The 13879-nt window shown below is 41.2% G+C and overlaps 1 protein-coding gene across 11 annotated transcripts in view; it reads left to right on the top strand.

Moving 5' to 3' along the window:
- The first annotated feature begins 1398 nt into the window (after window positions 1-1398).
- Window positions 1399-13879, top strand: part of GRB14 (growth factor receptor bound protein 14) — a 127170-nt gene continuing 114689 nt past the window's right edge. For 3 of the 11 annotated variants that reach the window (XM_019922697.3, XM_019922705.3, XM_019922707.3), the window contains exons 1-2: window positions 1408-1751; window positions 3012-3144. In XM_019922697.3, coding sequence (XP_019778256.1) covers window positions 1561-1751; window positions 3012-3144 — 324 coding nt within the window. In that variant the 5' untranslated portion in view covers window positions 1408-1560. Of the gene's footprint in view, window positions 1752-3011; window positions 3145-13879 lie in introns of all 11 variants that reach the window. The other 8 variants (XM_019922696.3, XM_019922703.3, XM_019922700.3 and 5 more) reach the window with 5 other exon arrangements.

Raw genomic sequence — 13879 nt, forward strand, 5'->3', positions numbered from 1 at the left:
CACACCCAATGTGTGACCCAGGCCAGTACTGCTCTTTATTGGGTCTTAATTTTGACATCAGAAAAATGAAGAACTTGGATTCTGTAAGCTCTTTGACTCAAAGATTTCCTGCCTCAGTGGAGTACTCCAGGTTTCTCACAGGCTGGGGGTGAGGAAACTCTGGGTGTCAGCAGTGGTTGGTGCCAAGGGGTGTGTGTGTGTGTGTGTGTGTGTGTGTGTGAACACACAGATATGGAGGAGGGGATTTTGCCAGTTTCTTCAGGAGGCAGTGTTTGCCTTTCCCTGGGCAGAGGTTGTGAAGGTTAAGAAAACCTGGTGTAACAGATGCCAGGGACAGAATGTTAACCTAATTTGGTCAAAGAACAAAGAGTGTGTGAAACACGTGAAAATCCCAAATAGTGCAGTGGTATGGGGGCAATTCCAGAAGAGCAGAAACAGAATTACTACCCAAGAATTCAGAGTAGGGTTGCCTTACCTCAGAGGGTGAGCCTAATGTAATTACCACTTCAAACAGTCTGGATGGTGAGGATGGAATCTTCTGGGTTGGAAGCCTGACTGCACTATTACTAGCCCTATGTTATACCAGGTACTCCATGACACTGAGCCCCAATTTCCTTGACTGTAAAATGGGGTAAACATCTAATTTATAAGGCTGTTGTGAGGTGGAGCAGTACTAGGCAGAGTGGAGACTCAGCAAATGAGAGCTACTCTTATCAGAAGAAAATTAATAATTTTTCTAATTCCCAAGATAACGTCAGGTTTACTCATACCTTACTAAGAATCCTCAAACATCTCAGTAGTTTTCTACACTGATTGTACTCCCTGGTCTCCGTCCACCCCTTCCCCACACCCGTGTGTTTAGCTGCGGAGTGGAAGGAAGAAGAGGCACGTGGGGGTAAAGACTGGGACAAACCTGGCCCCCTGGTCCCCTGGCCTCCAGGCACGGTGGGGCCTGTCATGGCGGCCCGGCGACAGCTTAGGTGATCTCACACAGCAGAGCAGGAAGAATGAAAGAGTCTGGGGGTCAGGGCTGCCCAGACCCCTGCCCCGCCCGCGGTCGGCCAGGCCGGCCCTGCGCGAGCGCCGGCTCACACGGGTCCCACCTCCCGCGGCGCGGGCCCGCCCCGACCTCGGGCTCAGCCTCGCGCTCGGGCGCCCACCTGGGGAGGCGGCGGCCCGGACCTCGGGCGCCGGTAGCCAGGGCCCCGCGCGGGTGGCGCGGGCTCCGAGCCAGCGCCCCCCAGCGCCCCAGACCCCGAGCGGGGCCCGCCCGGCGCCCCCCCCCCCCCCACTGCGCCTCGCCCCGCCGCCCGCGGCCCCCACCCACCGGCCGCTCCTCCCCTCTCCCCACCCTCCTCCTCCGCCCCCTCCCCTCCCCCGCCGCCTCGCCTACCGCCCGGCCGAGCGTCTCAGCCGCCCCGGCCCGGAGCGCAGGCGGCGAGGCCACCGCACCTGCAGCGTGCTCGGGCTGCCGAGCCGGCACCTCGCCTCCCGCCGCCCGACCTCCTTCTCCCCACGCGCCGGGTCTCCCATGACGCCCGAGCTTCCCGGCCGGCGACAATGACCACTTCCCTGCAAGATGGGCAGAGCGCCGCGGGTCGGGCGGCTGCCCGGGACTCGCCGCTGGCCGCCCAGGTGTGCGGCGCTGCCCAGGGGAGGGGCGACGCCCGCGACCTGGTGCCGGCACCCTGGCTGCACGCGCGGGCGCTCCTGCCCCCTCCGGACGGGACCCGCGGCTGTGCTGCAGACAGGTAGGCAGCCCTCGGAGGGCGCGGGGGAGTGTCCTGGGTTGGCAGCCGGCGAAGGGGTGAGGAGGCGGTCCTAGGGGGCGAGCCATGTGCCCAGAGCGGGGCCAAGTTTGTGAAACTCTCTGAAGACAATTGCCTTTGAGCTGGCTCCTACCGGATCAGCAGGACATTGCGATCTCTCGGCGCCGTATAAATAGCATCACCGTTTCATTGAGAGCTTCGGATCTCTCTCGCCTCTGCCCGTCGGTGTGAACTAGGAGGCCGAGCCCCAGGCTGGCCAGCCCCCTTCCTTCTTGCTTCGTGGTCCTGCATTAAAAAAAAAAAAAATCCTTTTCTTTCATATATTTAAAAAACCATAGAATAAATGAGTTCACCTCCCACATAGAGTCTTACAGCGACCCTGGAGAGGCAAAGCACGGATTGACATTTGAGCAGTCTCGCTGTTCAGCAGGAAAGAATAGAGGCTTTAAAAGGTTTCCCAGTCTCCATAGCATTCAGCACTAAGTGCCTGTAGAGTTCACAATTTCGCACATACTTCAGGAAAGAAAAAGGATGCAACAATACAAAAATCTGTAGTCCTTTATATTCATACATTTAAGTGGTGCTTTTTTTTTTTTCTTCTTCAGATTTTCAAAGTGCTTCAACTTCACTGAAGTTAAAATTACTCCGCAGTGGACTAGAGTACATTAACACTAGCAAGTTCTATTCACTTAACCTTCTCAAAAACACTGCCTTGCAGTTTAGTATCTATAAGCACTTGAAAAATCAACAGACTGTGTGTGGGCAACATTGTGAATGAAATTTGAAGTGCAATGAACAACCGCTATAATTAATAAACCATAACTTCCAAAAGTGATTAGTAAAATAGCATAGGGATGAATTCAGTAAATGTTTATAGACTTTGTCAATTTAGTGGATGCAAAACAATGTCTAGCTCCTCAGGATGATTTTTGCATCAATCATTCTGTAGTCTGTATTTCAGCTTCAGGAAAATTATCAGAAGTGCTGGAAATGGGGTTTCCAGGCCTGGTGATTTTTTTTTAAAGGCCCCCAAAAAAGGAATACAAAAGAAGATTGATTTATATCAATTAACTAACTTATTTTGACCCATAGAAAGTATACCACAGACCTTTGCCATATACTTTATATAATACTAGTGTTGTTACAGAGTGGTGCATGCTGGCCTTAACTTTTTAATCCTGACAGCAATTATATTTTACATTCTGTTTTATGTAAATTACATTCTATGTTCTCTTGGTGTAGGAGAAAAAAGAAAGATCTTGATGTTCTGGAAATGCCATCTATTCCAAACCCTTTTCCTGAGCTATGCTGCTCTCCATTTACATCTGTGTTGTCAGCAGGCCTGTTTCCCAAAGCAAATTCAAGGAAAAAACAGGTATGCATTTAAAAGTGTTCTAATTCAAAAACCTTAGGAATTCTACATCCATTTAGTCTTTAAGATACTCTTACACTATTAACAAAGTATCAGCATGGCCTATTTTAAATAACCCTATTGACTGATATAGTTCGTAGCCATTAGTTTCCTTCAGGGTCTCAGTTTTCACATCTGTATAATGGGAACTTTAAAACTTACATGTCAGACTTTTGGGATGCGTTAAATGAAAGAATATATGTAAAGTACAGAGCCTGGGAGCTATTATTCTTCACATTGTAGGTGGGAGAGTTATATATGATAACAGCTGAACGATTTTAAGTCAGAAATTGGAAGGGCTGGCAGTGGTGTTGGGGTGAGAAGGGGATTGACTGGTTCTTTTAATACCTTCTTTAATCTTTCACCTTTTCAACCCAAGCCAATGTTATTTACTAAAGGAAAGTGATAATGGTGAACTGTGGTGAAAGGTAATAGGAGTTTTGGACTCCGCAGGTTTTCTTTCATTTCAGCGAATTCCTCAGTTTGGAGGCTACTGGCTGCAGAAGGCAGACGACTTATAAGTGATGATTAGCTTATGAACTTAATTTTTATGATTTTCTTTCTTTTCAAGTTTCTATTTTGGGACTGACTTGAGCAAATTAAACATCAAGGACCAAGCAACTATGGGGAGATCCAAAATAATTATACATTTTTTGAAAAAAAAATCAGTGTATCCTAGGATAATCCCATCTCTTTTGAATATGCTTTCTCCCAATTTTGAATCAACAAAACAAAGAGAAGCTTCACTATGTAAAATGTACCTTGTTCTTGCAAGGGTAGAAGCAATAAATTTAAATAGTCAGATGCTTGCAACAAGGAGAGGGATAATGAACAGAGAGGAGAAGACAGTCAATTATTTTCCCTCATCTGTTGTTCTCTTTTGTTTTTTCAGCACTTTTACTACCTGTGGTGGGTTCAATAATGTGTGTTTATAGTTTTAGGAATGAAGGAAATGCCCCAGGAAATAGATGAATTCTTGATAACATACAGTAATAATAGAGACAGTAGAGAAGCATTCCATGGGATGTTGTATTTTGATGGATGTCTGGTATAATAAGGCTTATATACTTGTTTTTTTGGGGGGAGGGAGGGGGTTGTAGTTTAATTGGTACATGTGCTTTTTGGATAAGGATTGGAGAAAGTGGGAGTAAATATTCCCGGAGCAGAGGTATGTTCTGAATTAGAGTCTTTGATGGGGGAGGCAAGTCCTTCAGTATGTGGGACTGAGACTTTTGATGGGGAGATGATCAAGGAGGAGACTCTTTCAAGAGCTGTAAAGACAGAGCCCAAGGAAAAAACAGCCCTGCTGAAATGTCTGGGCCTTTTAAGAGCTTGGCTTTGGGGTTAAGATATAAGATGGGAATGTAGATGATAGATTTGTCTGTGCGTCATGGTGGTGGAAAAGATCGATTCTGGACTGTCCCTGTGATCCAGAATGGGAAAAGGAAATATCTGATGATGGCGTAATAGGCATTTGGGGAATTTAATACATTGTTTCCCTATTTATGGAGGGCCTGCTATGTTCCTTGCACCATCCTAGGCACTGAGGCACTGAGCTGGGCAAAAATGCCATTCGAAGGGTGTTTATCAAGGTGTGACTTTGATTCGGGGTTGGGTTAAGACTTAGGAGTTGAACAGAGGAAGGAGAGAGGATGGGGTCTACTCCGACTTTAATTTTGTGAATGAGCACTGGGAGAATGCCTCATCTACCCGATGTGTCCAAGGGGCAGCGTTTGTTTTGAATAGGGAGAGAATGTTTTATGCTTAAGTTACTAGAGGGAGAAAAACGAGAAAGAGAGTGGGTGTGAGTGTCAGGGTCAAGTAAAGGTTGTGGCCTAAGTATGGGTAGTCATCAGCCTAGAGTAAGACGTCTGATCTTGGGGAATAACATTTCTTCAGATCAGGTTTAGCAAATCGGCAACATGGGAAAAGGGTGCTATGCTACCCTTGACTCTGACCAGTTTCCTGCTTCGGCCTTGTGTCCTGTTTCCACGGTGACCTTTTCAGAGAGCACTGCGCCCACACAGACAGCTGTGCTGTTGCAGGAGCAGAGTTCTGGCCTGACTCCTGGAGACCAGTCCCAAAGGGGTGTTTCCACCTGAGAAGTGCCTTTCCTGCTCCCTCTGTCTTCCTTGGCCCAAAGGTTGGGGGTCCCCATGAAGAGAAGGTTATCCCAGAGTTGGGGAAGAGGAAGGTTCCTTTTTGCATTCTTTTATGTTCCCTTTTCCCCACCTGGACTTTGCATTTAGAACTGATCCTTTATTTTTATTCCTTTGTATATGCTCAGTTCTTTGGAATGAGGGAGGTTTTGGGAACAGATGACTCTGTCAGTAATTCTCCCAAGCTCAGTGTCTTTGTGACACAGATTACCCTTTTACAAGATGATATTTCAGGCCCAATTATCTCTGACCTTTGGTTGAGATGAGGTAAATGACTATATGTGCTAGGTTTCTATTGACTATTATTTATGACTGAAACATTATAGGAGACGATGTCTCATTTCTTTATAGTCTCTCTTTCATTTGTTTTGTTTAACCATTCCAGTCATTTTAGCAATTCTTTTCTCCCCATAGAAAGAGTGAAGAATTGCACTTGTTACTTATAAATAAATGACCAGAAAGTTTGAAAGAATCCAGACTGGAAACGTTAAATTTCATGTGGCCTTTCAAAACCACAGTCAAAAATCATTTTACAGGCCATAAATATTTTTTTTTTTTTTACAATTTGAGATGTCTCCATAATGCATGAGTGGTAAAATGCATTGAAGCTGCAAATAGGATATGCTTTATCTCTTTTTGCAAATAAAATGTCTCAAAGTATACAATACTGTATGCTTGCAGTATTTTTATTTTAAAATAAGAACTAGATTGAGCTAAAATCTGGATTCTTTATTCCCTCTCCCCACTTTTTTTTAATAGTACTGGCCAGATATATTTTTAAAGCATATTTCTTTGTGTTTATCAATGAAGCAGATTTAAAGTGTATGCTCCATATACATGGTTCAGAAAAGTTACCTGCAATTTAAACTTTATATGAAAAGTGACTTAACTTATGAATTTAGGTGTCTTACTTTTTTTTCTATTTCTGATTGAAATTTACCAGGAAATCATGCTTTAGCACTTATTATTTGAAGAAGGGGAAAGAATAAGATATATTTGCCCCTTGCAAAAGAATTAGTTCTTTTCTCGAGTTTGTCTCCCCCCAGGTTATTTTTGTGCTTGGACTCAGTTTGTGTAGTAGCTCTGCTTAATTGCTTTCCAGGATTTATGTAGGATAACTAATTCAAAATAAAGCTACTGAAGATTTTAAAGATAAAAAATCACCTGTGAAAAACAGTGTGTCATGGAATGTTCAAGCTGGAAGAGATCTTTGAGATGATCTAGGTGAAGCACTCTTCTTTTACAGATGAGTAAGTTGAGGCTAAGAAATGCTATGTGGCTGATGGTGTCACAGCTAGGACCTGAAAATCAGATTTCTTTTTTTTTTTAATTTTTAAATTTTCTATTAAAATTATTTTTAAACTGAGATATATAAAGTGAGATATAACATTATATTAATTTCAGGTGTACAAGATAATGATTTGATATTTGTATATATTCTGAAATGATCACAATAAGTCTAGTTAACATCTATCCATACGTAGTTACAAATTTTTTTTTCTGGTGATGAGAACTTTTAAGATCTACTCTTAGCAACTTTCAAATATACAATATAGTATTATTATACAATATAGTATACAATATATACAGTATACAATATACGATATATACAGTATATATAGTATACAATACTACAATATAGTATTATTAACTGTAGTCACCATGCATTACATCCCCATGACTTATTTATTTTTAACATCTTTACTGGAGTATAATTGCTTTACAATGTTGTGTTAGTTTCTGCTGTATAACAAAGTGAATCAGCTATATGTATACATATATCCCCATATCTCCTCCCTCTTGCGTCTCCCTCCTACCCTCCCTATCCCACCCCTCTAGGTGGTCACAAAGCACCGAGCTGATCTCCCTATGCTATGCGGCTGCTTCCCACTAGCTATCTGTTTTACATTTGTTAGTGTATATATGTCCATGCCACTCTCTCACTTTGTCCCAGCTTATCCTTCCCCCTCCCCATGTCCTCAAGTCCATTCTCTACATCTGCGTCTTTATTCCTGTCCTGCCCCTAGTTTCTTCAGAACCATTTATTATTTTTTTTTAGATTACATATATATGTTAGCATACGGTATTTGTTTTTCTCTTTCTGACCTACTTCACTCTGTATGACAGACTCTAGGTCCATCCACCTCACTACAAATAACTCAGTTTCGTTTCTTTTTATGGCTGAGTAATATTCCATTGTATATATATGACACATCTTCTTTATCCATTCATCTGTCGATGGTCACTTAGGTTGCTTCCATGTCCTGGCTATTGTAAATAGAGCTTCAATGAACATTGTGGTACTTGACTCTTTTTGAATTATGGTTTTCTTAGGGTATATGCCCAGTAGTGGGATTGCTGGGTTGTATGGTATTTCTATTATTAGCTTGTTAAGGAACCTCCATACTGTTCTCCATAGTGGCTGTATCAATTTGCATTCCCACCAACAGTGCAACAGGGTTCCCTTTTCTCCACACCCTCTCCAGCATTTATTGTTTGTAGATTTTTCGATGATGGCCATTCTGACTAGTGTGAGGTGATACCTCATTGCAGTTTTTTTTTTTTTTTTTTGCGGTACGCGGGCCTCTCACTGCTGTGTCCTCTCCCACTGCGGAGCACAGGGTCCGGACGCACAGGCTTAGTGGCCATGGCTCACGGGCCCAGCTGCTCCGCGGCATGTGGGATCCTCCCAGACTGGGGCACGAACCCGCGTCCCCTGCATCGGCAGGCAGACTCTCAACCACTGAGCCACCAGGGAAGCCCCCTCATTGTAGTTTTGATTTGCATTTCTCTAATGATTAGTGATGTTGAGCATCCTTTCATGTGTTTGTTGGCAATCTGTGTATCTTCTTTGGAGAAATGTCTGTTTAGGTCTTCTGCCCATTTTTGGATTGGGTTGTTTGTTGTTTTGATTACAAGCTGCATGAGCTGCTTGTACATTTTGGAGATTAATCCTTTGTCAGTTGCTTCATTTGCAAATATTTTCTCCCATTCTGAGGGTTGTCTTTTCATCTTGTTTATGGTTTCCTTTGCTGTGCAAAAGCTTTTAAGTTTCATTACGTCCCATTTGTTTATTTTTGTTTTATTTCCATTTCTCTAGGAGGTGGGTCAAAAAGGATCTTGCTGTGACTTATGTCTTATGCCTATGTTTTCCTCTCAGAGTTTGATAGTGTCTGGTCTTACATTTAGGTCTTTAATCCATTTTGAGTTTATTTTTGTGTATGGTGTTAGGGAGTGTTCTAATTTCATTCTTTTACATGTAGCTGTCCAGTTTTCCCAGCATCACTTATTGAAAAGGCTGTCTTTTCTCCATTGTGTAATCTTGCCTCCTTTATCAAAACTAAGGTGACCATATATGTGTAGGTTTATCTCTGGGCTTTCTATCCTGTTCCATTGATCAATATTTCTGTTTTTGGGCCAGTACCATACTGTCTTGATTACTGTAGCTTTGTAGTATAGTCTGAAGTCCAGGAGCCTGATTCCTGCAACGCCATTTTTCTTTCTCAAGATTTCTTTGGCTATTCGGGGTCTTTTGTGTTTCCATACAAATTGTGAAATTTTTTGCTCTAGTTCTGTGAAAAATGCCATTGGTAGTTTGATAGGGATTGCATTGAATCTGTAGATTGCTTTGGGTAGTATAGTCACTTTCACAATGTTGATTCTTCCAATCCAAGAACATGGTGTATCTCTCCATCTGTTTGTATCATCTTTAATTTCTTTCATCAGTGTCTTATAGTTTTCTGCATACAGGTCTTTTGTCTCCTTAGGTAGGTTTATTCCTAGGTATTTTATTCTTTTTGTTGCAGTGGTAAATGGTAGTGTTTCCTTAATTTCTCTTTCAGTGTTTTCATCATTAGTGTATAGGAATGCAAGAGATTTCTGTGCTACTTTACCAAATTCATAGATTAGCTCTAGTAGTTTTCTGGTAGCATCTTTAGGATTCTCTATGTATAGTATCATGTCATCTGCAAACAGTGACAGCTTTACTTCTTTTCCAATTTGGATTCCTTTTATTTCTTTTTCTTCTTTGATTGCTGTGGCTAAAACTTCTAAAACTATGTTGAATAATAGTGGTGAGAGTGCACAGCCTTGTCATGTTCCTGATCTTAGAGGAAATGGTTTCAGTTTTTCACCATTGAGAATGATGTTGGTTGTGGGTTTGTCATATATGGCCTTTATTTTGTTGAGGTATGAAAATTGGATTTCTTGAGGCTTTGATGGCCCTTTCTTAGGAAGGTACAATTTCCACAGAAATTGAGAACCATAAGAGTAGCACAGTAATAAACCTATATCAATTGTTGTTAGTTACAACTCTGCCCATAATACAAAAGCAGAGGCAACAAATGCCATTTGATAATTTCCACCTAAGGACCTGGATGCCTGTTTTTTTTTTTTCCTTCCTCAAATATAACTGTCTCTTTGTGTTTTTTTCCTCTAGCTTTCTTCCTTCTTCTCCCTAAAATTGATATGAAAAATCTATCAAATAATTGATCTATCAACAAGTAAGGTTTATTAGTTTTATTAATAACCAGATTTTGTGTGTAGTTTACAGTTCACAGTCACACTAAAGCCAGGAAGTGGGTCTGTCATCCACATTTTAAGATTATTTTTTTTAAGTACATAAACAGGAAGTGATTTGCCCATGCTTCCACAGTTTAGACAAAGGGAGATAAAAAAGAATGTCATTTCCGAATGTGTTTGCCCCTCACCACACTGGTTTTGGTTTATTCCGAATTGAGTTAAACCTTTTTGTATATCTCAGGAAAGTAAAAACTATCTTCCAAATAATTAAGAAATTATTTTCCACATGCTCTGCCTTTGATTTCATTTTCATCTCACATGTCAGGTACTATCAAAAAATAAGTTCATCTCTGTCCCCAAATTAAACGGCCTCTGATGTCATTCCTTCATGATGTCAGTAACGATCTTAATTTGTACCGTGCGAAACTTGTATGTGTGGTTCTTGTGTGGCTGCTGCATTATCCAAACTCAAATACTCATTTCTCCAATATACACAGAAGTAGAAAGCAATGAACTATGCCCTCATATTCTCGTTTTCCAGATTCAGCATTTATCAAGATTTTGTCTCATTTACTTCATCTATTCCTTTTTGAAATTTTTATTGTATTTGTTGAAGTACAATAAATAAATTACTTAAAAAAAAGTAAAACCTGGACATCCTGTCACTGAATCCCTACCTAGTTTTGTATGCATTGCTGAAAAGTACATTTTTTCATTTAACCAACATGCCATTATTCCCTAACAAAAATAAAAATTCCTTGGTATCATTTAAAATCATTCATAATCAAATTGTCTTAGTTGGAATGATACATGAAATCCTCAAATTACAAGCTGGTTATGTTTCAAAATCTTTTTAAATTAGGTCTTTGGCAATTTAAATTTATGTAAACAGCATATCAATTGTATTTAGGTCCCCTTGGCCATTTTACAAAATCCTATATAACGTAAAATGAAACGTAAATTTCATATATTTGCAGAAAATATAAGACACTTTCTCCACTGTCTCTCTTTTGTTTTCCCATAAAAACAGCACATAGTCTCTGCTTCTTTCTCTAAATCCATTTCATCCTCTGACATTTCTCTACAGTCTTGCTTGTCTTGATTGCATATCACTGCCTGTGGCCCCCAGTGGCCACCCCGATTGGAATAAATATCTCCTCCTATTACTGGTTTAGCATGTGGTAACTGACTGGAATCTGTCTTTGGAGAGAGCTGTTAGCCCCGTGTGTTCCGCTCTTATTCAGTCAGCTTTGGCCAAGGGGACACAGGGACCTGGACCGATGCTCACTCAGCAAGCGTTATGGAACAAATTCTGTGAGTAGGAAGTGCGAGTTCAGTAGGTATGATGTATGGAGGTGGGGAGGAAACAATGGACAACTAGTAGCCTAGGGAAAAAAAGCTGAAGCAAAAAACAGTTGACATATAAACAAATTCTTATAATATATGAATGATACATGGTAACCCACTGATTAATTTGGCTGACTTAGCCTCCACAGTTCACAGTATCCAACTCCTTTGCCTCAAAGCATTTAATTCACGTGAAAGGCATTTATTTGACAGTGGTTTCAGTTGATGCCACCCTACAGTGATGGTCATCTTCCTTGGTCCTTGTCCTGAGCCTGCATCTTATTGAGGTCCCTTAGCCTCTGATGACAGGAGCTATCAACTCAGGATCCTCCCTACTTCATGCTAGTTACCTTTGTCTGTAACAGAGACAGCTGTCTCTTCCTATTTTAAAACTTAAATCGCCTAGCAGATCTTCTGCTCATCAAGGTTTTATTTCCAGTTTGAAGGTTGCCTCTAATTTTTAGTTAATTTGCAGGATACACTTGCAGTCCAACCTTTATCTGCAACATAACTTTTATTTTCTACTTCTTTGAAAGCTCAGCTTCTGGTTGGTTTTTCCCTAGGGGCATATATTATGTTCTATCAGGAGAAGGAAAATTGGAGTCATTCATGGTTCAATATAAATGTGGATCTTAATATAAAAAAGCTTTCTGCAGTTTTATGGTTGTTGCTTTGAATCATGTCAGCTTATGTGGCACAGTAATAAACTCCATTGTATAAGTATACACTGATTTGAGTAAGGATAAGCAGACTTGGGAATTGCCCTTTTGGTACTCTAGGTAAGGGATGGCTCAATGGAGAACCTAGGAAATGGCCACAAGTCTTTGCCAATGAAAGGGAGCGGAAGGGAAGCTTCCAGAATCAGTTTAGAAGACAAATGGGTGAGCTGACATAGGGAGAGCATCTTTTACTTCTTGTCCTCCCCTTTGCTTCCACTCATTGAGTAGTTTTCAAAGCCACAGAGAAAATAAACACAAACAGGAGGATTAACATTCTTAACTAGTTTACAAACGCTTCTGTCTATTCCAAAAGATCCTTTTTAAGTTGGTTGTTGATTCACATGTATTTTTCCATAGATGTAATGTTAGATGTGGTGGTTAGGTTGTTAGGGCAGGCAGTAAAAGTTTTTTTAACCCACGATAGCTCCCCCAGATGGTAGATTTACAACATCCTGTGTGCTAGTTTTTTAATACAGTTTCTATGGAAAGATGTGGGGCCATATGATGTAATTGAAAGATATTGGACTAGGAATCCACAAACTTAGTTTTTAATATGGTCCTGCCGCTGCTGAGTGATGTGATATGAGCCTATTAACCACACTTTCTGGGCCTGAGAGTGCTACAATTTTATTCTATTCCTAAAGCAAGTGATTCTAATGGCTCTTGAAGTACTAATGATTCCGTAGTAGACGGGAGGCTTTTTTGGTCCCATTGGCCCCAGCAGTTCCCTCTCAGTCTTTGTTCAGATCTTCTCACGTGGTTACCACACCTCCATTGATGAAGAGAACATTTGGGTGCCATGGGACAAGGTGCACAGGAGCTACCTTTATGGAGATGATGTGGGCAGGAAGGGGCTAGTTAAACTCGAAATTGTGCATCAAAGTCTAGGTCCAAATAATAGAGAGTCAGAAAAAGTATTGTATCTGGGAGGGGCCAGGTTGGGTGGTGAAACTGTATTTAAACTTAGAAATAAGGGTATGAGATTAGCTATGAACATCGGAGGCTGGCATAGGTTCAGTATGCACCTGGTTGTGCTTGGCTTACAGGGTTTGAGGTAGGTATAGCTTCTAAGTCCTTCTCTAAAAAACTCTTGCTCAAGTCATCCATTTGATGGCTCAAGTCACCCACTTGATCACTCAAGCCAAAAACCAAGGAGTCCTCCTTCTGGCCTGTCAAGTACTGCTACATCTTTCATCACAATATACTTGAATCCATAAACTTCTCTCCGTCTCCACTGCTACCATCCCAACTTGAGCTACTGTCTTCTGACATTTAGGCACCTTATAAATGGCCTCCTTGCTTCTATTGATACTTTAGCTTATTTTGGTCCATTTTCCATACACTTGCTAGAAATGCACTTTTAGAAATGTAGATCACATTATCTCACTCCCTAGTTGAAAACTTTTTGATAGCTTAGGATAAAATTCAAAATTCTACCTTGGCCTACAGGATTCTATGTGGTTTGGCTTCTGTCTGTGTCTTAAACTGTACTTGCATTCTACTCTTTATTCGTTACACTCCAGGCACAGTAGAGGGACAGTCCTACCTGAATGTGAACTTGGCAAGCTTTTTTCTACCTCAGAGCCTTGAGCTTGGCTGTTTCCTCCATCTGGAACCTTTTTTCCTGGTTCTTTACAAAGCTGGCTCTTCTTTATTCTTTAGATATCAGCATAAGATCATCTCATCAAGGAGGCCTTTTTTGACTAAAGTATCCCTCTACACAGTTTTTTTTTTTTTTCCATCCTATCACATTTCCTAGTATATTTCCTTGGTTGTACTTACCATAATCTGAATTGTCTCATTTATTTATTTGCTCTAGTTACTGTTTTTCTTTCCAAATAAAATACTTTGGTTTTGTTGTTCTTGGGTTCTTTCCTTAAAAGAATTAATGAGTAAATGGATTAATGAAGATAAGTAGTTAAAACCAGTTTAACAAATTACGCTTTGACATAT

This window comes from Tursiops truncatus, chromosome 7, assembly GCF_011762595.2.
Source record: "Tursiops truncatus isolate mTurTru1 chromosome 7, mTurTru1.mat.Y, whole genome shotgun sequence".
In the NCBI taxonomy this organism is placed as follows: domain Eukaryota; kingdom Metazoa; phylum Chordata; class Mammalia; order Artiodactyla; family Delphinidae; genus Tursiops; species Tursiops truncatus.